The 24,772-nt window shown below is 42.3% G+C and overlaps 1 protein-coding gene across 1 annotated transcript in view; it reads left to right on the top strand.

Moving 5' to 3' along the window:
* Positions 1-24,772, top strand: part of ADCY5 (adenylate cyclase 5) — a 204,570-nt gene that overhangs the window by 168,321 nt on the left and 11,477 nt on the right. The window contains exons 9-15 of the mRNA XM_021526071.4: positions 5,606-5,628; positions 10,121-10,265; positions 11,845-11,942; positions 14,658-14,745; positions 21,005-21,121; positions 21,855-22,019; positions 24,260-24,435. Of these exons, the coding sequence (XP_021381746.1) occupies positions 5,606-5,628; positions 10,121-10,265; positions 11,845-11,942; positions 14,658-14,745; positions 21,005-21,121; positions 21,855-22,019; positions 24,260-24,435 (812 nt within the window). The remainder of the gene's footprint in view (positions 1-5,605; positions 5,629-10,120; positions 10,266-11,844; positions 11,943-14,657; positions 14,746-21,004; positions 21,122-21,854; positions 22,020-24,259; positions 24,436-24,772) is intronic.

The raw sequence follows: 24,772 nt of genomic DNA on the forward strand, positions 1-24,772 counted from the left end.
AGCTCTGGCCAGCACCAGTGGGCAATTTCAATTAAGGCTGGTTAGGCTTGGATCCAGTCTGTCTGCATCTGATTAGAAGGCTGACAGTAGTTTCTGGAGAAGTTTGTCATGTTTATCATGGTTTAAAGAGTAGACATGGAAGGGCAGAGATTATGGAGCCAGGAACTGATTCAGAGCATTTCTAGACTGCTTATTTTTATGTCTGCTTTGCAAGTTCTAAAAACTGGTCACAAATAAGGAGGCACAAAAGCAGAAACCATTTCACTTGAAAATGTGACCTTTGGACTGGAGAAATTTGGATTCAGAGTTCACAGAAAACTGTGAGCAACCTGCACTTTTCAGAGGTGTGAGTTCAGAGCCAGAAGTTAATTAAAAGTAAGGTAAAGAAAGCCTATTTCAACCAAAGCAACCTCTTGTAATCTATAGATTTAAACCTGATGGCCCAGATTAATTCATGGTATTGGCCAGGTCTGGTCTGCTAGCTGAGGACTGTCTGCAGAATCATTTTGAGTTGGAGAAAGCAGAGGGTTTCACTATATGTACCAGTGCCATGGAATGGAAGTCTTTTTATCAAGTGGGGTGGGCTGCAGAAAAGGAGCACTTCAGCTTTCCTTTTCAGACCTCATTAGTCTGTGTTCCAGCTATAGCAGACACACTCATCATTTAATCTGTTTCATAAACTGGTTTTCTGCCAGTCTGTTGTTCTGCACTTAGATGCTTGTTAAATATCCTTCCTATCAGGCTTTATTCTTTCTGGACTCTGGAAACAGAAATTGTGTTATTTTTGGCTTGAGTGCTTTGAAGTCCTTCAGTTTTGCTTCTGCATTTACACCTGACAGCATCTATCTTCATAGCCTTGTCTTTTTGACCACAGGGACAAAGCAGAAGGGACAACAGTGCTGAAAATAGATGTGAATAATTAGTTTTGTGGTAGAGCCAAAACAGGTTTGCTTTTAACAACATCTACTCTCAGCCTGTCACTCTCCCTTTCTTTTTTCCATGGTCACTGTCTCTGGGAAGCACCTCTGCAAGTTGGCCTTAACTCTTACAAAGCTCATTTTATCCCTAAGTCCGAAGTTATTTTGATTTCTGCTTTAACATCATGTAAGGTCTATTTTGACTTTGTTCTTGGGATGAAAACAAGGCAAGAAAAATTACTTTCTCATTTTTTGTTCTTAATATCTTTGCTGGAGTTGAGAACGAAGTTTTTAAGGGTAGAATTTATGCTTCCCACACACATTGCCATTAAGAAGGTCATGAAGCTCATCAGCCCCTCTACTGCTTTATTTTTGGAATTAAATGAAAACTTAAAAGTGTATAAAATCTATTCCACTTTTCTTTGCATATTTACGATATGTTAATAATTACAGCCAATGTTCTTGAAGCTAGAATTATTATTTCTAATTTTTCTTGAAGTGTTATGGTGTAGCAATCAGCTTGTCATGTCTTTGACAAACACTTTGTCATTCTATTTAAGGAATCATTTTTAATCTTCAAAGAAAAGGGCTCAGTTAATTTAGAAGTCAAGCAGAGAGATGGCAGTCATATGAGCTTTTAGCACAATAGATATGCATGAAATATCCCCCATAAAGTAGTAAGCCTTAGGGGCCATAGGGACAGATGCAGTAATACACCATTCCCTCTTTTCTTCCTCCTGCACATCTACTCCCACTGAGGATGTCAGTGTCGATTCTGAGTCACCTGACCTGCCATAAAACAATAAGGCTTTTTTAATAATCTCCTGTAGAAAAGACAAAAGAGCAGAGCCTTTAAAGGAGTTGATTCAGCTGAATTTGGGTTGTTCCTGAAGTCAAAGAGAGGACTGTCTTAGTCTCAGAGCAATTATTAAATGCTATTACCTTTGCAATGATGGCAGAGTAATACAGCGTCCTGGGGGAATGAGAAAAACACCAGTATCAGAGATATTTTAAATGAAACTGAATAAAATTTGCATGAGGTTCTATGTGCAGCAGTCCATTAGTTCTGTGGTAAGACTTATCTCATGCCTTATGGTCCCTTCTAGAGAAAAAGAATTTTGGCCTGAACAAGGGCTACTTTATTATCATGATTATGGTGCTATTCTTGAACTCCTGTGAACTCCTATTTGTCCGATACTTGTAGCCATCATCACTTTTGTCATTTTCAACAATTCCCAACAATTCCCAACCTTTTCTTCATAGCTCTCTAGAAAACCACTGGTATTGTTTCAGCCTTCTGGGTACAAATCCATAAGCAGTTAAGAGGGGATTCATATTCTTAACTCCAGGAATTAGTTGTTTCTCTTCCTATCCTTTAAACCCCCTCTCCTAAATGACAGGCACCATATTTTTATCAACTTCTTTTTTTTTCCCCCCCTCTGGAGAGTTCAGATTTCTGTATATGTTTGTGCAGAAATGCCAATTTTGATGTATCTCTGTGCAGTAGTACCCAAACAGGCTGAGCCCAGACCCAGCCCAGCTGTCCAGCCTCCAGTAGATGACATAAGGGGTACTGGACAGTGCCTTTAGCCCCTTGTATTTCTCTTGAATTTGGAAGTTTGGCTACCATACTATGAGTAGGAATGAAGAAAAATCCACCTAGACCCTATTCCTGCAGGCTTGGTTGTTGTTTATCCTGTGTATAACACAGACCATTGCAATTGATGGGAGCAGCCTTACTCTGAGCCAAGGGCTTTAACTGGAGCAAAACATCTGACTCCTGGAGATACTAAACTATTTGCCAGCTGTGGAGAGCAAAAAAAGACCAATATGTCATTAGTGCTCAAGCCTTGTGCAAGGGGAAGGAAATAATTTGAAGTGCAGAATTTGCAATGAACCGAGCATGCCCACGAGAGTGGAGGTGGTGAGAGCACATCAACCAAAACCCAGGGGGAAATTTCCCTCCCCACCCAAAGCAGGGTGGGCAGCATCACCCTGAGCACCTGATTGCCTCCTCTGCCTGAAAGGCTTCTTGGTGAGTGACTGAAACATGGATGCTTCAGAGAGGGAGGAAAATCTCTGGTCACAGCCAGATCCTAGAGGTGTATTTGCTCTATATCCTGGCAGAGTCTTCCTGTGCAAATAAGAGATATCCTGTAATAAATGACTAGGTTTTAAGAAGCTGTGTTTAAGGATTTTTTTCCTAAAATAATCCCACAGACCTTTCTCTATAACAATTCCATTTTTGGCAATTTTGCTTGAAGAATCTTCAGTATGAAATGGGAACATTTGAAGTGAATCATTTAATTTGCTTAACTTAAACAGGTTCCTACAACATTTAATTTTCATCTGATTCTCTCTAATTAAAGTTCAAGTCACTCTTAAATATTTAGCCTTGTTAAATGAAGATCCAGGAAAGAATATGTGATAGTCTTTTTCTTTTCTGCTTTACTTGAAATATGTATTTTTTTGGTCTTTAGTTTTGAAGCACCAGTTTAATTTGACTTACCAGCAAGAATAATTTCCAGAATTTCAAGCACAGTTTAGTATTGTAAATTGAAAAGCTAGATCAATTATTTATCTTTTATTTTAGAAACTTTCCTTGTAACAGTTTTGCTGAGGGAGAGAAGCAGGGCAGAATCAAACTCCATGTGGATTAAGTGTTCACCCATATAAATGGCCAGTTAAATATTATTCCACACTTGAAAACTTGGGAGTTTTTTGAGGATGTGCTTGCTGAGGTGTTCTAATACCTTGACCTGGTCAGCCTGTGTCCTCACGCTTGAGCATCTCGAAGGCAGGAGTGAGATCTGTGTTTAGTTTGAGGAGTTCAGTGGGATGGATGGTTTTGCAGCTGGTTGTGAAAATCAGACCATTTTAGGGGACTCTCCCACAGCAGTCAGTCATCCAGTTCCCAACTGGCTAAGCTTGAAAATGTGACCTTGATGTCTATCTAATAAAGTACTGGCTGTTTTCTCATCCCTTCCCTCTGCTTATTTCTTGGCTGGTAGCTATTCATGTTCAGATGATTTTTTTTTTCCAGCCTAACTGACTATGACACCAGACAAATTAGTGAGCATTTTGTCTCCATGATTAATCAGTGAGCTTTCATTTTGGCACAGTGTTGTAGGATTACTTAGAGGATAAATAAATAAATAAATAAATAAATCAGATATTTCTGACAACTGTAAAATAATTAGGCAAGGAAGAAGGAAAAAACCACACAACAAAAAGTTGAATGATCACTCTTTAACATGAAATCAGAAAGTATTTTTTTTTTTTTTTGCTTGGACAACTGGACATCCTAACTTTGAATGAACATTACTATTTCCCTCTTCCCATTGAATCTGTTGATGGTTGTGACATGGGACTGAGAGAATTCCTTGATCTGAATTTTCAATGGGTTAAGTTGAAGTGGCGGTTTCTGTTTAGGAGTGTGGTTTTAGTCTGAAACAGAGTATGTAAAAATGGGAGTTGCTCTCTCAGTGAATCACAGTCCTGGCTGCTGACCTGAGTGACAGACCTCACTTTTTCCCTCTGGCAAAGCTGGTGTGTTGGCTTTCCTTCTGCCATGTGGCCACATTGCTAACTCACTGCAAGGGCAAAATCTGTTCTCATTTAGTATCTGGTCAATGTTGTTGTTTCTGATGGTTTTGGACAAGGAAGCTGTGGGAAGACTTTTGCCCATAGATGTTTGATTTTCCACAGTCAGGATGGATCTCAGTGTGCTGCCCCCAGAATGGTTGCTGCTGCAGGTCCAGCAGCTGGAATATCCTCACGTGCCCTGAGCAGTTTTGGCCTGAGGTCTCTGGGAGAAAAACAAAAGCAATTCTTAATATCTCCCAGCTACATTTGTTTTATGTTTTGGAACACAGGGTACAAACTCTATGCCTGAGTATTTGACCCTACTTGTCAAATATACAATTTTTCTTGACTACAGTTAAATTTAAGCCAAAATGTCAGAGGGCACATTTTGTTTCAGCCCATGCAAAATGGCAATTTTGATGTAATTTGGTCTGTTGGGCATGTTAATGCTAAACATATGAACTTATGCCTCCATATAAATTTTATCTAAGGCCTTGTAGCCATTAAAACCATGGATGAGTCATAAATACTTAATCAATTCAGGCGGTCCTGAAAGAATTGTGACTATTTGGGCTATTACAAATATTATAAATACTTCCTGTAATCTTATTCAAGAAAACATGTTCTGTGTGTGCATGTGATGAGGGGAGGAGCAGGGAGACCCCTGGGAGAGATGAAAACTAAAATGCATCCATTGCCCTTAGCTGAACTGTGGCATAAAGAAATGCAGCCTTGCTTAATACAGAGGTTGAGTTTTGTTTCATCCTCAGTAATAGTATCAGTACAATTTCCATTGTATCGTTTGTAATGGTGACTGCTAAAAAGAAGACACCTGAAATAAAGTGTGCCAGCAGTCAGCTGAAACATTTCCTTTATCTGCACTTCCCTGAATTTATATCTGAAGGAGTGTTTTTTTCCAAAGCTGCTCTGTCTGCCTGCTGGCAGGGCTGCACAAAATATTGTTGTGGGTGGGAAGAGCTGTCCATCCACACCTAACAAATGATTGCCCTGAAAAGTCCCCTGTGAAATGCCGTTCCCGGGATGCTTTGTGTTCTCAAGGTCAGCCTGTTTGCTCACCCTTGTGCCCTTTTCCTTTCTTTCAGGGTTTCGAGGACCCCAAGGACAAGTAAGCAAATTTACTTCTGTCATACACTGTTATGTTTACACGTTTGGGATTTTTTTCTCATATTAAAAAAAGGACAAAAATTGATGCCCGGAAGCCAGAAATAATGCTTGGACTCCCCAGAGGTTTGTCCTGGAGGGACAGCCAGCTGAAGGCACAGGATTGACTGATGTGCATTCAGAACAGCCACTGCCCTCAAAACATTTATTTGTTTGGTGGCTCTAACTTGCTTTTATAATTAAAATGCTTTTGCTGCACTTCCCCTTGCCCCAAATAATCTCAACTCTTTGAAAATAACCCAAGACAAAATCTTGCTCTAAAGTATATGTAAGTGTTGGACATCTCCAATAAGAAAGGTTTACGTATGTATTGAAATGCCTGTATAGTTTCTGAGTTTATTTATATATATTTTATATTGCTCATTATTGCATATTGCTTATTTCTACTTATAAAAATCAACTCGGAAATGATAGCTTGTCTGAAAAAGTAAATTTGAATTTTCATGCTCTAAAATATAGCCAAATTTAGCAACATTTTCATTTTTTTTTCCTAGAGAACTTTAGAGAAATGGTTAAAACAATTTAATGAGAGTGGTATTTTGAAAAAATTACCTTTGGAGGAAAAAACCCAAATACATTCACTTTTTAAATTCTACAACTGGACATAACAAAAGCATTTCCTGTATTAAAGGTGTTTGGAATAATTTCAAATTCTGTCCAGCTGAATGGCATTAATTATAAGCTTGCTTTGAGTGAGTTAGGCAGCAGTAAAGGAGACTGTGCCTAAAATATATTGCTGTTGCTCTTTGTCATGTTTCTCATGCTGCTGGTCAGGGCTGAGTGGATTTCTGTGAGCGGGGACAGGTCAATGCTTGTGTGAGCTCTAGGCATCCAGCTGTGGGAAAATTCACATTATGGTGGTTGAGCACTTAGAGCAGCTGCCTAAAAGGAAAAGGAAAGTGATAAGTTTGAACATGGCAATATTAAGAGTTATTCTCTCCTTCCCTTGCCCTTCCCTGTAAACTGGATTTTCGTAACATGGGATGTTTCTATGGTCCCATTGTTTCCTGTTCACTGTTTCCTGTTGTATCCATGGATGCTGGGAAACTCTGTTGATGTCAGATATGCTTTGGGCAGAAAAGAGTTAACAGATTACAACAAAATAATTCATAGGAATACAGAAATTTTCAGCAACCCTCATGAAATCGTATTTTTCCTCATAGTTTCTGCAAGAAAACACAAAAAACAGCTTCCTCAATGCTGGCCCACAGCAGTCACCCAACAGCTAAGGAGCAGCTCCCTATATAGGATAATTCTCCATCCTATGATTTAAAAGGTTCCTTGGGCTGTTGCAGCCAATAGTTGAGCTGTCTTACTCAGTGTGGTGCCAGCTTATTATACAGATTTCAGGATTTTTACATTTCTGTTCAGTACCAGAAGAAGCTACTACTTGCCCTGATTCTGTTTATCCAGAAATCTGTTTAACTCAGGTACAAAGATTTGGCAAAAATAAATCTCTAACAGAGTATGTTCATGGTGAGAATGGTTGAAATTAGATACCTAAACCATGTCAAGTACTAAGGCAGTTCCTTCATGTGCAGAAATACTGAGGGTCAATGCTTTCATCTGGCAGCAAAGGAAGACGTGGGCAGCACACATCCCTGAGAACAGGACCAAACCTTATGTGCATGAGTGCAGGTTTAGTTACTCAACTTAAGCATGAAGCATTTAAAATTATGGCGTACATGTAGTTTTGGCAGTGGTCACACTCTGCATTGGCAGAAAGTAATTAAATCAGCAGTACATTTTTGGACCACTCTGAAGCAAACATCTCTAATTGGTAGCGCTCACATTTGCAAGCAGAGTGAAAAAGTTGCTACAAGCTCTTGTTTGTGCTGTTCCTGTCCCTTGACACAATTTTCCATTGGCTACATTTGAAAAAATCTCAGCACTGCTTTTAGGATGTGTTGTTGGAAGTTTCATGGCAGCCTGAAATCCTCATTCCCTTCCCCCTCAACCATGCTATCAATATATCAAAAGGCATTTTGACATATGAATTTCATTAATCTATGGCAGTAACTCAGCTCTGACTTACAGGCACTGCCTCCAGGGCACTCCTTAGCACCAAGAACTTTTGTATGCCAATTTAAAATTACATTTATGCAAATGTACCCAAACTTGCTGTACTGTAATTTACCTTGTGTACAATGGGCTGTGAAAGTCACCTGAACAGCTCAGGCTGTGCGAGGTGACTGAGTTTCCCTGCAGTCTGTGTGAAGGTGGCTGCCCACTGCCAATGTCCCAGCAAGGCAATTTAAAACCAGCAGGAACATTTCTGCACAGCCTGCAACTTTAGAGATTACTGCAGTATTAGAAACACCCTGAACAGTAAAAAAACCTATTACACACCTGCAGACAGCTGAGGTAGACACCAAGCAGGCAGGTTCTTCTCTTTGCATCCTCCTGAGTGGTGTTTTCAGGCTGGAACTGGAAATTTGACTGCTCTTTGCCAAGATGCTGAGCTGCCTCCTCTGCTTCAGTTCCAGCAGAAAACACATCACATCTCCGTGCGTGGTGGGAGTGGGGAAGTGTGAGTGGCCCAAGTGTGTACATAACTCACAGGACCTTGGAAGACATTCTGTAAATACAAAGCCTAATGATTTCCTTGCTCATTTTTATGAGCCCAGAAGATGTTGCAAGGACTGAATGCAAAGTAGGAGCACCCCCGTGAATGCTTAAACAGATGTCCTTCCTCTGAGGAAGTAAATTGAATGTCCTGACCTTGTAGGGGAAAAACCACTTTTATTTTCAAAGCTGATTATATTAATTTCTAGGAAATAAATAACTTCTAGAGCCCAAAAATAAAAAACCTCTTTTCCCCAACTCATCTGAAATACTAAAGTTGGCTAAAATAGAGATTAGACCTTGAGACAAACTAGGCTGGTAACTGCTATATGGCCACTGAATAGATGCCACTGGTGTGCTGTCATGACCCAGCTGAGGTGCAGACACATTCAGCTTGCTGGCTGGGTCAAGGAGTGGCAGAATGGAAATGAGCAGATAGACCTGATTTATTTTTCTCTTGCCAAGAGATGCACAGAAGAGTTGAGGTACAGAGGCTTCTTAAAATCTGATCGAGTTTTGCAGAAAGCTGTGAAAGAGCCTTCCTTTTGGAAAGGGACCTTTAACTTTTAAAACAGTCACATTCTGGTTTGTGAGCTGCTTTCCAGCACAGCCTTACCTGTGGGAGCCTGCTGGCTGCAACACAGAGTGCATTGTGTGCTCTGGTGCAGTAGAAATGAAACCAGGGAAATAAAGCAGAGCAGCTTTTCATCGTGCATGTCAGACCCCAGGATTTTCCTCACACAGCAGGAGCCCAAAGTTGCTGTGCCACCGTGGGGTTTGCACACAGAAATAATTGTCTGCTGGAATATACCCCAGTGCAAAGGAGGGGCATATTTCAGTGGATAAATCCTGGCAAACCCTGGGGATAACCTGGTCAGTCATGCAAGCAAAGCAGAAAAACAACACTTCAGGATTGGCTTTTAATTTCTGCCTATAGCTCGTCTGAGGGCAGGCCATTAAAGTGACAGCATCAAGTCATTAAAATACTGTTAGATTTTAAAAACAACTAGAATCTGGGGAGGTGCTTCAGGTTTCCTGATCCTCAGTGCAAAATGCCTCAGGACAATTAAGTTTACAGTGTTATTTTTTCTCAACAGTTTTTGAAAATCAGCTTCATTTTTCTGAAGCTATAGCAGAGATTCAGAATAAGAGTAACACTAAAGATTATAATCTTGTTCTACATATTTAGAAAGCAGAATCTAATTTGTATTTTTTTTCTTCTATTGCTTTTTTTTTTTTCCAACCCTTCCTTAAGTAAAGGAAAATCTTGTAAACAGATCTTGTAAAAACCTTGTAAACAGATTTTTCTTTCTGTTTTATACTTTATACTCCTAAGTAACTGTGTGAAGGGGAGTCAGGTCACATTTTTTTCCCCAGATGTTTGTTCTGTAAACAATTTTTTTCTCAAAAAGGGAGAATTGTTGACGTTTGTAAATTTTCATAGTAATATTTACAGAAATTGTTATTAGAAAGCAAGAAATATGACTGGATGCATAAATAATTTATTTCAGTGCAGACACTAACAGCTACAACACTACAGCAGTGCAGGGAAGAATAAGTCAAAGGACAAAGGGAAGGAGGCTACCCACTGGTTTTAGATAATGAGGGGTGGAAAAGAGACCTGAGTGCAAGGAAACAGATGTAGTATAGAAAAAGGGCAAATAAATAGAAGCCTTGTAATAATGACTTGGGACTGGCAGTGAGCTCTAGAGCTGATACCTCTCCCCTCTCTGCTCCTAGTCCCCTTCCCAATTGAAGCTGTCATAGGCAAAATGCCATTAACCTCCAGCTCATTGCACACTGCAATAACACATGGTGCAGAGGCAGAAATGATCTTGTGCTCTTATGCTCCCTTTCCATGACATCCCCAGGAGCACCCAGGAGAGTATGAACCCAGAGGATGAAGTGGATGAGTTCCTGGGCCGGGCCATCGACGCCAGAAGCATCGATCGGTTGCGCTCCGAGCACGTGCGCAAATTCCTCTTAACATTCAGGGAGCCTGACTTGGAGAAAAAGGTAACGCTGTCCAAAAACCATTGCAGTGCATCAGGCAGGCTTGTTAGGAGTTTTAATTCTCCTGCAGAAGGTCAGGCTTTTATATCTAGGGTTTAAGCTGTGGTTTGGATGCTAGAGGTGGGATAGTAACCTTGAAAAATCCATGCTTCTTCATGGAAACTTTTAATATAACTTGTCCTAAAAAAATCAAAGTCATCTGAAGGGAGCACTGGCCAGGAAAACAAAGCCATTTCTATCAGACATACATGAATATGCAGTGATAAGCAGTAAAGGGAATCCAGAATAAACCAGATTGTTTCTCTGACTTTGAGACTACAAACCAAGACTGCAGTCACCCCTTATCTCCTTCAAATCACTGGAGAAACCCACGTCAGCCTACCTAAGCTCTGAAACACCTCTGGAGGAACTTTTCCCTGCCCTTTGTCCCCCCAGAGAGCCCCAGGTATGATTCAGGCTCATTGGGATGCAAACTGCACTCTGGATAATTTTGGGAGCCCATTTTAAGTTCTCTATCCCACAAATGTGAGACAGGAAAGTAACAGATCTAAAGCTCATGAGCAGTTGATTTCTTCCTGATTTGGTTTCAGGTATTGCTGTCAGGCAAAGATCATTTCCCTATATATAGAGACTATCAGCTATCATCAGCTCAAGATGGCTGCAAAGTTAAACTTTCAAGTCTAAGTCTAGAGGTACCTGGATGACATTATTAAAGTTACCATAATAAATGGTGGGTTTAATTGTTTTTTTATTCAAGCACATATCCTTAGGATGTTTGAGTGGTCTTTGGGTTAAACTCATTATTCCACTTCATAATAAGTTTGCATTAATTTTTTTATAGTTTTATTTAGAAACAGTCTTTCCTTGACAAGAATGACTACATATTACAAAACCAGAGCTTTTCCGGATTTACAGCTGTTCAATGAATCAGTGTGGGACTGGATAAAAGCTCAAGCATGTAATTTCCCCCCACTCCTCGTCTTCAATTTATAGCTGAAAACTGGCAGGGAAATTAGTGGTTCACCTGTTCAGAGCACCTTTTATTTTGTGGTTCAAACATTGATACGGTCTGTGCTGAGAACTGAGCTTCAAGCTAAATAAAGCATCATTGGGAATCGGGTGCAACTCCCACGTGGCTGATATGTTGACAAGAAGTTGGAAGGAGTGACTGTGTGAAAATCACAGCAGCCTTGCACTGCCATTAGAATGAGTCAAGTCATCTGCACGAAATGCAAGGTGTTCTCATTAGCAGCATTTGTCCCCTTGGAGGAAACTTCCGATGCAAGAAGTTTAGGTCTGATGACAGTGACCTAGAATCTTGGTCCCAGTTAATCCATCTCTGTTCTTCTCATGCAAGGGGCAGCTGGTGAACCCTCTCTTCACTCAGCTCTGTGGATTTCTTCTCTGGCCTTTGGGTCTGTTCAAGCCCTTACAGATTGCCTGGGGAGAAGGGGAGTTGAGAATGTTGTTTCCTACCAGCACTGTTTTCCAAGGACATAGACAAAAACCAAGTAAGAAGTTTTGTGGATAGAAAGCAGCCAGCCAAACTTCCCACTAACATAATAACTGTGTTTTTTTGCAGTACTCCAAGCAGGTGGATGACAGGTTTGGAGCCTATGTGGCTTGTGCCTCCCTAGTCTTCCTCTTCATCTGCTTTGTTCAAATCATAATCGTGCCACAGTGAGTACCCTTTGATCCCTTTGCCCCCATCTGCTCCCCTCCTCTATTCCAGCTTACTTTTCTTGGTTTTTTCCTTGAAAATTCAGAACTCCAAGGAGAAAAGAAAAATCCTTAAATAATTCATGTTCGAGTGATGCATAGTGCTTATTGTTTTCACCCATTTCTAGTGCAGATTAAAACCTCCTCACTGGCATGAGAGGATTTCTGTTTTCCCAAAGTGATTTCTCTTATAATTTACCTCCGTCTTACGAAATTTGGTTCAGCACATTTATAAGCCTGTGGAAAACAAATATCACTGAGTGGGAAGGATTGCCTACCAAGGCATAGCACACACTCACAGCACAACGCTGGGCTGCCCTCTTACCTAAACACGTTGGGACAGGGAGGTGAAAACTCATCACAGCCTCATTGCTCAGAGCACTGAGGTCTCAGGATCTGCTCAGCAAATGAGGCTAATCTCTCATACATTTGTTCTTCTGGGCTGAGAGCAGCTGGGCCAACAGGAGAGGTAGAGAGGAGGTTGAGCTGCACATGTCTGAGCTTGTGGCTCGCTCCAGGTTTAAGGGTTGCAGCCATTTCTTTTCCCAGCAAGAGTGAAATAAGCTCCTCAGGGCCTGTGGGGCACAGTGCTCTTGGCCCACTGCAGTGGTCTGCAGCTTTGTCTGCAAGGCACACACTATATCTTTTCCAGCAGTGAGCTTTGCAGAAATTGGACTTCTTCTCAAAGAGTTCTTTAAAAGTCACTTAAAATTAAAGCATGTGGGTATTTCCTATGCTCTGGTTTAGTAGCAATAATACACCATTCACTGAGCAATGCTGTGTTGGAAGTAAATTTGGTGTTAGTCATTTTTAAACTGAAGAACAAGATCACAGAAGCTCTGAAAATGCTCTAAATTTATCTTCCTTACAAGAAGACAAAAAATTGTCCCTAAAGAGAGCTCCATCCCTATTTTATGCCATTACAACTGTTTTCTACATCTGTTCCCACCACAGATCTTTTTGGAGTGGAGATTGGTTTGTAGTGTTCAGATCAGATATTCAGAAGGTCACAGAAATAACACGTAGTCTGATGTTTGTTGTTCACTCTCCCAGGCACAAGTGCTCACAGAAGGATTGAATCAGCAAAATAACATCAGGACAAATGCACTATGTAAACAGACAGGTCTGCTTTGGGAAACTGCAAGTGAAGCTGAAAGAGGCTCAAAATTGGAACTAGATAATTCCCAGCAATTCATGCAATGTTAATTACATCCAGAAATGCTCCCTGAGAGTAACTAATTTGACAGGGGCTTACACTTTGGGCTTCTAAATATTGCTGTCACAACTTCACACCTGCAGAGGCCCTCTCTCAGCCTTGTGTCTCTCATCCAACTCCCTAAGCAGCCACTATGCTGTCTCCATAAAACCCAGTTTAACATTTAAATGACAACTTGACAATTTCTCTTGTGTGGCAACCATATGGCTGCCTCCTTTGTATTATGCAGGAGCCAATCCCTTATGGGAGTGTGGTGTAAATGTTGTGCTGTTCAGTCTCCTTCCATGCTGCCTATAAGGAGGGTGGTTGTTTATTTGGTTGTTTTTGTTTTTGGTTTTTTTTTTGCAAGTTCTGAAGTGTCCTTAGTCAGCCTGGCCTGTCTGAAAGGTGATTTGGTTCAACAGTAAATGAAATCCCATATTTTAACGTAGGTCAGATACACTTCCCTTCACCTTTTGCTTTGTTTTTCCTTATATTTCAGTTGCATAGCTTTGGTCTTTTATTGAACACCAGCTGAAACCACAGGTGCACATGTGTTACCATCAGAGCTTCATGAAAGACACACCGTGAAATCTGAATTTGCAAATAAAGACAGAATGGCAGTGTCAATTTATTATGATAAAGAGGAATTACTTTAAGGAATTTCAAAAAAGGCTCAAAATTACCTTAGTAGTCATGAGAGAACACAGAGACCAGCTGGCTTTGGTGTGTTGCCCTCAATGTCACATTGCAAGAATACTTCCTGTAGATTATGAACAAGGCTGACTCCTGGGAGGGGGCTCATCCTGTCACACTAAGACCAATCACTGGGAAATTGGTGTTGAATATCTTCGTGAGGAAAGCAGATGAAAATTCACAGTACAAAGTTGGCCCTGGAATCCTCTTTGTACTTCAAAGTTGGGAGGAGCAGGAGCCTCTCAGGCTGGCCAAGACGAGGCCGTTATCCCTGACTGTCCTCATGCTGTGGTTGCTCACATCCCATGCATGAGACAGAGCACAGAGAGTGGTGCTGCACAGACATTCCCTGTGCAAGACAGGATGTGATTCCCACTGAGATTATTCCCACCCAGCTGCACTTCAGCACTCAGCCTGCCTTCCTTCCCAGGGGTGCCCTGCCCACAGCCAGCTGGGGGCTGACCTGCCACAACAAGTTGTTCTCTCACCTCCTCTAGTGCACGAAATGTTTTTCAGTCCCACCTCTGTCACCCCAGCAGGAAGGTGATTGCTGTAAAAGATGCAGCATTCTCTCTTCTGCAGCCTGTCTGAATAATTCTAAATAGGCCAGAGTATCTGTTGGTATTCAAGGCACCTCATGTCTCCTATGGCTATCCTAATTGGAAAACCTGTGCAGTGTGCCATAGCTTGTACAAATGTGTGCTGGAGAGCAGAGCTGTAGCTATTCTATACAATGTGCTTTTAAAAACCAAAACAAAACCAACCAAACCTCTCCTTGGTTTCAGCTCTACATTTATGCTGGGTTTTTACCTGACCTGTTTCCTGATCCTGACCACAGTGGTGTTTGTTTCAGTCATTTACTCCTGTGTGAAGGTGAGTACTGTGGTTTCTTTGTAGTCCTCTGCCTAAGATAACCAGATCAGCAATCTGCTTCTTCAGCTAACAGAGTGTGTTTTGTTAGCCATCCTTTCCACACTGTGTGATAAGGGTTACAGAAAAAGCCTTTGATAAGGCAGAATGAATTGCAAACAGATGTTAGGGTTGGCATCTCTGTAGCTCAGCAAGAAGTAATCACTCTGTGGATCTGCATGTCTATTAACTCCCCTGCAGACACTCTCATATTGATATAAGAAGAGAACATTTTCCAATGTGGGACCAAACCCTGACCATTCATTTCCTCCCTGTAAACTTCCTGCAGAGTTGCCTGTGTACTGGCCCCTGCTGCATATGCGTGTTTGGGTAGGCAGATAATCAGAAGCAGAATATCATCAAGGAAAAATGTCCTGGAGGGAAGTAAAAGCCATAAACATATAGAATTTTATCAGCCTTTCTCACATGAGTGTACAGAGCTTCCAACAGTCGCTGGGCTCTTTCTTGTAGCTGGCTCTGATCAGAAAAGCAATACTTTGTGTGAAGTCCAAAAACATATTAATTCTTCTTGTCAGCCTGTGGTAAATTGGCAGTGAGCACTGTGGGAAGAGTGCTGTGCTCATCCATTTCAGTCAAAGGTGTTTCTGTTAAAAACATTGATGTGTTTCAGGTTTAGGGATCCTTCTAGTCTAGAAGTGTTTGAACATGGAACACGCTCAGATTCAGGTTCCTTAGCCCAAGCTCAGCTTTGTTCCTCAGTGCCTGGAATAAAATAGCTCAGTAGCATTATGTTTCCAGCAGAAGAAACAGTGGGATAATGGATAATGTCAAGCAGATGATTTGTCTCACTTTAATTATCTTCTCTGTGCCATTTTCAACAGTTGAATGTGGGTGCTCTTGACAGACTTGCACCTTACATGTCTTTTTGATTTTTTTTAAAGTTAGATTTGGAAATTAAGCTTTGCCTTCTCATATAATAAGAGCTGCAGAGTGTTCCCAGTGACAGAAGCTTCAACTTCTATTTGAAGTTAACTACTCACTCACAGGGTTTCCTTTGGCCTTATGACAATGTTAAAGGGAGCCTAGTTTGTAAGTGCAGCATCCCATTGGTCTTGCTTGTTTACCAGCAATCAGAAGCAGAGTCAGAAATGACACTTCTGGTAGGAAGGCTTGGGTTTCTTGAGCTGGGAAATGGTACCCATGGATGCCTGGTTGTACTTGAGGATGCTACTGGAAGTCATCCATTTGTAAACTGGTATCAGCAGTTAATGTTATTAGCAGTTAATTAACCACCAGCGTGACAAGATTTTAGTCACAGCCACAGTGAACTTGGGAATTTGGTGCTGAGCTGTGCTGCCTCCTCACACTGCAGGCCTCTGGCAGCACCATCCCAGCACTCTGCCAGCCAAGCAGGGCCACCCCAAGTCACTGGTTCTGCTGGGATGAGAGCTGGGCAGGCCTGGAGCTCTGGAGCACCCGAGCTGCCTCTCTTGCCATCAGCCAGATCCCAAGGCTCAGAGCTGTTTGTCACCCAGGGGCATTTACAGGCCACTTCCACATACTGACAGCAGCACTCAGTTCTTCTGCCATCATTCAAATCCTCTGGTTACGCTTTGTGCTTTTTGGTTAAAATTATTACTGATATTAATTACTGATTAATTTAAAAGGCACACAGGACCTTTCAGTCCCTGGGATAGTAGGAAGATCTCATTCTTGCTTTCTGTGTCTTGATCTTCCAAATTCCTGTAGAAAAGCTCTGTTCAGTGGTGCTTCCAACTGTTTCTAGACTGGCTTTGCCTCATTGCATAGGCTCTGGATGTACAAGACATCAGATGGAATTCAGAATGACATCAGAATTTAATGAGATTCTTTGAAGCCCCTGACATTTCCAGCAGTGAGTTTTCATCCCCACAACATACTCATGTATAACATCCAGTGTGACTTCTGTGCAGAGATTGCAAATATTGAAAATATTGGGCCTTCTAGCTCCAGTTCCTTTTTGATTACCCCTTCTTAGTGCTCCAAATTAGCCCTGCTGACAACACCTGATTATAAGATGGCTTGTTTAGGGAACAAGTACTTCTAGCTTGTCAGCTCCATGTCTGATGGCAGCAGCTCCTAATAGCTGCAGCCCACTTCTGTCATCCAGAACATCTTGGTTTTTGAAGTCTTTGATTTTTAAGCAATGGGTTTACCCAGCCCTTGGATAAGAGGTGTTACTATATTTCTGTACTCCACATTGCTCCAGGAAACACTTTTACACACCTGCAGAAGGAAGGTAGTTTTATAGATCCTTCTGATGAAATCCCTGAAGACAGGGATGTCAGCATTCTTTGCTTTGTTACACACTCAGATGTGAGAGAGGAGAGTATGTATTTTAAATACCAGTGGTTCATTCCACACAAAGTTGGAAAGCAGGTGTCCTCCCCAGGACATCAGCATAAGCATAACTTTTGCCTGTTTGCTGTGCTGTTACATGCTAAGTGTCTCTTTTTTATTCCTCTTTCCAGCTTTCATGTGAAATTTCCCCTCCCTGTTTTGGCCTCTCCAACTCTGGCTTTGACAGTGGCCAGCAGGCTCTTTATGAACAGCTTGATCATGTTTTATTTTCTTTTGCTGTCATTATTATCTTCCACTATAAAATTCTCCACGGACTAGAAGTTGATCCTGGAACTGCCAGCACAGCCAGCTTGGCTTTCCAAGTTTCTTCAGCTGTAATAAACAAGAGAGTTCCAGTTGTTTGCTTTGATGCTCATGAAGTCTTGGCCACTGTGAGGTGGTGTCCCTTCCCAGTAGAGTCTAAGGTCATGAGAACCAGGGTCCCTTCTAAAATACTCTGCTGACAGACATCTGTTTTGCTACTAAGTTATCAAGTTTGTGGGGTTTTTTTCTTAAAATCCTTTAACTTCTGGTATCTACACTGCTGTGTGGAATTCAATTTCTTGCATGGTTCTAGGAGAACACAGGAGAAAAATTTCAAGTTGTCCTTTATGAGAAAATAAGCTTTTCTGTAGCTCTACATAGGTGTAGCTTGCATATCACATTCTTTGCCTCCAAAATCTGGCCTAGATGCTCCTAAAGCATTTGGGGTTTTTGTCTCAATCAGGAAAATAAAACTCTCTGAAAACTGTACTTTTTTTAATAGACTAATAAATCACTGTGAAATAAGTTACAGAAATGGACTTGCAACATCAAGTTGCCTGGGGATGTTGTCTTTTACTGCAGAAGCATCTTAATGTACTCCAAAATTACTCAAAGGCTTTTATTACAAATTGAAAAATCAGACCTTAAAGACCTCATCTTATAACATAACAGCAATTATCTAAGCAGTTTTCCATACCCACACTAGATTTTAAGAAGACAAAAAGAATAAACATTTCTCTTCTGTCCTACATCAGCTGCTGTTCCAAAGAATTGGCTTTATTTAGACTAATTTTGTCATGCAAATGGCTGAAGGTTATGGATTATTTTCAATGTGACATACTACTTGTTGGATCACTTTTTAAAATTGTACTTTCACCTGCACAGCAGTGCCTTTTCTTCACCTGCACTTACACATTTCAGTTCAGAGTGAATTGGAATCAACTGGACAATCCAATTTTCTTTTTTCCCATTGTGGCTATTTCTCTTTACATGGGAATTTCAGGAGTGCTAATGAGTGCTCACACTTGTGTGGCTCCCCAAACATGGATCTCAGCTACCCAAATGGATCCCATCCTTTCTCTCAGCCCTTTCTCAGTAGTGCAGATGCAGTCTGGGAGTTGCCGTTTCATCAGATCCCTTTTCTTCACTCAGGCAGGATTTCAGTGTCACTGTGGACAGTACAAGCCAATGGGCCAACCAACAGTGCTGCTTGGATTTTCACTGTACTGTAATGTCCTGATATTCTGCTTCTTTAACAAGGACAGAAGAGGTCTTATTTTTGTTTTTTTGAAAATGCGATGGAAAGTCATCTTCTTTTCTTTTTTTCTACTTTTGTGCTATACCCCTGGCTTGTGGATGTTTTTATGGAAGAAGCACTGCATGAATGGAGCAGAATTGTCAGACCTGAGACAGGCTCCCCATGTCTATCATAGAAGTCCTTCAAGCTGCAGTGTTCCTGGTCTCCACCTGCCTCTGTGAAATGGGGAGAGCGAGACTTATGTGACAGGGCCCCCACGAGTGTTCATGAGGCAGAGGTTCCTCAGATGCTTGGCATGACTCTGTTGTTGCACTCTCAACTGCAGCCCTGACCTCCTATGGGTTTTGGCATTTCTTTCTTCTTCAGGACTTTTTCCAGCTGTACTTGTTTACTGACCTAAATTTTTCCTAGTTTGCAAAGTAATGAGAACCAAGATTAATACAAAGAAAACATGTTTTCATTAGAATTTAAGTGTCTTCCACTGATCGCTTTGCTTGATCTCTCAGGCTTGGTTCAAAGTCAGGCTTTTTTGGGATTGTTGGCAGCAGGGGCTTGAGCCAAGATCCACAATAAAAAATGCCAAAGTTTTATTTAAGTGCCTGATTTCCCAGAGATTACAGAGGGAGGTTAGATCCCTGAATACCTTTGTGGAGCTTGGCCTTGAGTCCTAAACAAAGAGATGGCAGGAAAACCTGTCCTGCTCTAATCTAGTGAGGAAACTCTAAATGCAGTACAGATCCTCCTTCTCATTCCAAATCCAATAGGGGCTAGAGCAGAGGGAAGCCCCACTGGATTTTCCATAACCCTATTCTGGTAGGGATCTCTTAGCTGACATCTGTGTGGAAGCAGCTGGACATGGTAGGGCAAAGAGATATTTTGGTTCGTGGCTTATCTACAAAGCTAAGGATTTCTATGTCATCAGGGATTATTTGTGAGAGAAAGTTGTTTTCCTTTATTTTATAGTGGCTGCTACTGAGCCTGAAGGATTGCATAAGCTTTCAGTGTATTTCAATCAATCCTCAGTGCAAATAAGTTACAACCCCACTTTCCCCTTTTCTCCAGTCCGCCACAGAGCCTTGTCCTCTCCTTTCACCTGGAGCATGTGCTGGTAGCAGGTGAAATCAACTCTTTCAAAACTCTTGCCACAACCTCTCCCTGCCTCTGTAAAAAGTCACCAGCTAATCAGCGCCTTGGCCGCTCCAGCACTCGGTAATTACACTGCAGGGCTGCTGTGTGGGAAGCACAGCACTGACAAAATGTTGCATATCCGAAGATGTAAGAGTGAAGGATAAAAGGGAAAAGCAAGACTTTTAATAGAAACATTAGTCATAGTTAAATTGCAGTGCCGTGGCGCTGTGCTGCTGTTTCTTTGTGTCTCTAAAAATACCCTCTAGTGGCTTGGTTATTTGTGCAGAGAGTAAGGGGAGGGAGAGTTGGGCTCTGGAAAAGGTTTAGTAGTGCTGGGCAGAGCCCCTCTGCCCTGGCATGGTGGTGTGGAGGGGCAGGGCACTGGGAGGACAAACGGTGCGCGAGGGTTTCCTGGCATTCCCGCTCCAGCCCTGCGCTCCCGCTGGCACAGCGCTGGCACGGGAAGGGACAGGGTTGCTTGGCTGTCTCCTGGCACTCTTGCAGCCAGGGCAGTGCAGGGAGGCCTCAGGCCCTGCCAGGGGTGACCCAGGCTGGGAAGGGCAGGGTCAGCCTCTGCTGTGACACACAGCTGTTTCCATCTGCATGGATGCAGCACCTGCAGTCAGGCACCATCAGCAGGGAGTCCCTGGGCCACTCGGGCTCCCTGCTTGCCCTCAGCCGTGGGTGTTTTTTATCACCGTGAGTGCCAAAGCCCAGCCTGGGCCAGCTGATCTCTGCAGAGGGTCTGACACAGCCCAGAGCTGGCCTGGGATGTTTGACAGTCTGTGTCTGAAGTGGCACCAGAGAGTCTTACAAGACGCTGTGGTGATCAAAGGGGCATGACGTGTACTTTCATTTCTGCCTTTTTAGATTTTTGCTCCAGTAATTTCCAGGCTCAAGCTCCTGGCTATTTCAGTTACAGATGGCTTGTGGTTTGCTTCTCACGACAGGATGAGCACAGCCCTGCAAGCCATGCTATCTGGGCTCGGGAGCCATCACTCCCATTAGGAAGGGCTAAGTAGATTTGCAGAGCCAGCTGGGCCTGCTGCCATGAGGCAGACACGTCTCTGCTTGCCCTTGTCCCAGAGCTGCCATCCCCCATCACCATCCTCCAGCCCCTGTGCAGCATCCACACAGGCCCACACTGAAGGATGCAGCTCAAATGCAGGCTGTAATCTGTAAAACAAACAAGGATTTTATGTGTCTATTTGATTTTTTTTTTCTCTCATGCAGCTTTTCCCAGTTCCTCTCCAGACTCTTTCTAAGAAGATTGTACAGTCTAGGACCAATAGTACCTTAGTTGGAGTCTTTGCCATTATCCTGGTTTTTCTGTCTGCCTTTGTCAACATGGTATGTCCATTATTTCCTTTTGATCCATTCAGTTCTGCATTGTTTTATTATTGGTGCTCTGCAGCATTGTGACCCATAAAACCACTGAATTAACATGATCCTGCCTAGGACTGACAGCATCTGAGGTTGGTGCCCTTTGCGTTTTTGGGCACAGAAAAGAAATGGGAGCCCCAACAGCTCCATCCCTAGAGCCCATTATATGCCTGGCACTGTTCTGTGCCCAGGTCCTTTTGTGATTCTTTAAATGCTTCTGCTCCAAGTACAGGAGCCCACCTGATGTTTATCCCTGCAGAAAGGGCTGGCACGAGGCTGATGTGTTATTTAACTCCCACCATACTGAGTGGGACATAAGTGTTTCTTGGGCTTGGTGCCAGCCCTGCACGGTGCTGCCTCCTGCTCCAAGTGCAGAGATCAGCTCATGGGCATGGTGATGACTCTGCTTTGAGCTGCACTTTTGGGACTGAGATGGTCTGGCTGTGATTTAAACACCACTGCTGAGTTTGGGCTTAGAGAGAGATGAGCTGCTCTCTGGGGTATGGATTTTGTTAATTAATATTTTAGGGGAGAAAAAGCATTGCTACTGCACGTGCAATAAAACATAAGCTGATGATTTCATGTTACATGTTTTGCACATTGCTACAGCCATTTCCAAGGGGCTTTCAAATTGATATAAACTATCCTGTTTTCTTCTCTTTATCTATGCTGTGGTGCTAATACCATCTTTGTTTTCCAGTTCATGTGCAGCACTGTGGATCTCGCCAGCTGCATGGCTGCTGAATACAACATCACTCCTGACCGGGTGGACATATGCCTTATCAGCAACCTGACTTCCAACTACAGCCTGGGCACCTTGCAGGGGTTCTGTGACAGTCCTTTGCCCAGCTGCAACTTTCCAGAGGTATTGCTTGGAAAAAATGGGTTTCAGAGGTCGGTCTGCAAAAAGGCTCAGACCTGTGTTATAAGTCTCAGTGATTCTGAGGAAAGCAAGGTTGTTCTTGACTGACATTACCAGGATTGACACAAGCTACTACACGCAGACTTAAGTGTCTGAAGTTATTGTCATGAATCCACATTAATGTTTAAGTTCCTTCAGGGCTGAATACTTAGTTGGCTTTTAAAATAATTGGATCCTGCCCATAGCAAGGGTAATGTCCCTCTCCATGAGGTCCTTAATGTCATGCAGAACTGCAAGTAATTTCAAAGGAGTTTGTGGGTGCTCAGTTTTACCTAAAAATCAGTTCTCTGAAAATCAGTGTCTAGTTATAGATTTGATGTTTCCTTCCATTGTTTTATATCCTGATGAAAATCTTGGCTTATTTATTCTTTCCCAAGGTATGGTAGGTCTGGCCTCAAACAGGTCAGCAGCCCAGACAGTGATCTGCTTCAATTTGCAATACAATTCCTGTGTCTTCAGGACATCTTGTTTAGAAAAAACTAAAATGCTTCTAATGGGAAAAAAACCCATCCAAACTCACAACGCAAACCAGCCCAAATATGTTTTTCACATTGGTAGAATACTTCACCAAAAAAAAAATTCTATTTTTTTCAAGACCTTTCTCCAAGTTTTTAGGTCATGGCTGTTACATGTGTTGTTTACTGGAAACTGAAAAGGAAAAACAACTCTGTCTAGGATGGAGGTAGAATTTATGTCAAGGTCATCTGGGTTTATGGGGACCTGACAGATTTATGGTGGATCTGTTACCATCCAGATGTCCAAGGTGCTACTGAAGGTCCTGGTATCCTACTGAACACATTTCCTTTCAATTTAACAGGAATATGGTCCCTAAGTGATTCAGTGAGGTTTCTGAGACCACCATTACTGCAATTTTTAACCTTGCAGAGGCTTTAGTGTGCAGAGGCTTTCTGCAGAAAGACCCAGGAGCAGAATCTGGCACAGCAGAGATCTAGGAACAGTCTGTGCCCGCCATGAATTTCTATGGTGGCCCTGCTGGCCCAGGACAGAGAGGAATTTTAAGCAATGAGGAATAACCATTTTGCATACTGAAGTTGTTCTGGCAGCCTTTAGCCAGGTTCTTCTGTCCAGTGGGCTAAGAAGCAAGGAGTCCCTCACCTGCACTCTGCAAGGGACATGTTGGATCTGCTACACGTGTTGCTGCTGTTGTTCCCAGTGCCCACACAGGAGACAATGGAATGCTACCCCTCAGTCAAGACTGAGGAGTCAAGTACAAGCTGTACAAGTTATTTTCTCTAATTTAATATATCAGACTATTAATAAATGAACTCAGAACATAAGCATATTTCTACTTCAACTAGGGCTTGCTTTCAACTGAAAGGATGGATTGCCTCAGGCACATGATATGGGGTTTTTGCCAGAAATAGGCCTGTCCAGACAGACTAGAAGCTTAAATCTTCACAGATTTGATAGCAGGAAGGTGGTGAGCTGGATAACATGCCTCTCTTCATTTTGCATGCCTGCTGTCTTTCCCAGGAGCCATAAATGTCACCCACAGTCTGCAGTCACACTGGGAAGCCCTGGCATGCTGAACGCTCAGCTCCCAGCCTGGCAGGAGCTGCTGCTGCTGCACCACCCAGGTGTGCCAGAGGTGCTGCACAGCCACACGTGCAGCTCTGCAGCTGCTGCCTGGACAAATTATCATGGGGTGGGCATGGGGACGTTTGTGCAGCCTGTACCTTGTTGATGGAGCCTGTGTGTGACATTAGAGGGGACAGTGCTTCCCCACTGTTCCCAGGTGGGCATCTGTCCAGGAGTGTGAATTGCCAATACCCTTGGCAATGTGTTGTACAGATATGCAAATTTGAGCCTAGAATTTGACCTTTAAGCACGACTTAATCCAGCAGAACTGGTAATAACTGTGTCCAGGGAAAAGCTGCTTCACAACCTTGGGTGTCCAGCTGTGAGGCCTGTGCCTCTTGAGAGTAAAACATATAATGCTTGGAGAAAAAGGCTACAGTTCACCTCTTCATCCATTCAGTTCAAACTTCTGTAAAGTGGGAGAATTCCACAGGTAGCACCAGGTTTATATGTTTGGTCAGTTCAACTACACAACTACCAATCCCTTTCTATCCCTGTGTTAATTTCCTTTGTTTTCAGTTTTGATTTATCCAGCTAACATTCATCTCTCTTCTGGTTTTTTTCCTATTTTTATCTTTATACAGTATTTTACCTACAGTGTCTTATTGAGTCTCCTGGCCTGCTCTGTGTTCCTTCAGATCAGCTGTATTGGAAAATTGATCCTTATGTTAATAATTGAATTTATATATGTTCTCATTGTGGAAGTGCCAGGAGTCAACCTTTTTGACAATGCAGATCTCCTGGTTACTGCCAACACCTAGTAAGTGCCTTTCACTTCTGAAATCTTCATCTGATTTCTTTCACACAGTGATTCCAGTGTGGCATTAGGTGGATGGGAGTGCCAAGGCTGTGGTGCAAGCCAGGGAAGTGCGTGGTGCAAGCCAGGGAAATGCATGCTGCATGCTGTGCTCTGCTTCTGAAGAGTAGGAGAATACAATTCTCTTTAACATCCTTTTAATGTGAGACTTGACTAATGAACTATCTATTAATAACAGAATATAACTGGAATCAGAGTGGATCTGTATTTCCTTTTTTCCAGAAATGGGGAGTGTAGTTAGTCATTCTTAATTCTGGTATTAATTACATTCCCAATATAG

Source organism: Lonchura striata, chromosome 7 (assembly GCF_050655825.1).
Source record: "Lonchura striata isolate lonStrDom1 chromosome 7, ASM5065582v1, whole genome shotgun sequence".
NCBI classification, from domain to species: domain Eukaryota; kingdom Metazoa; phylum Chordata; class Aves; order Passeriformes; family Estrildidae; genus Lonchura; species Lonchura striata.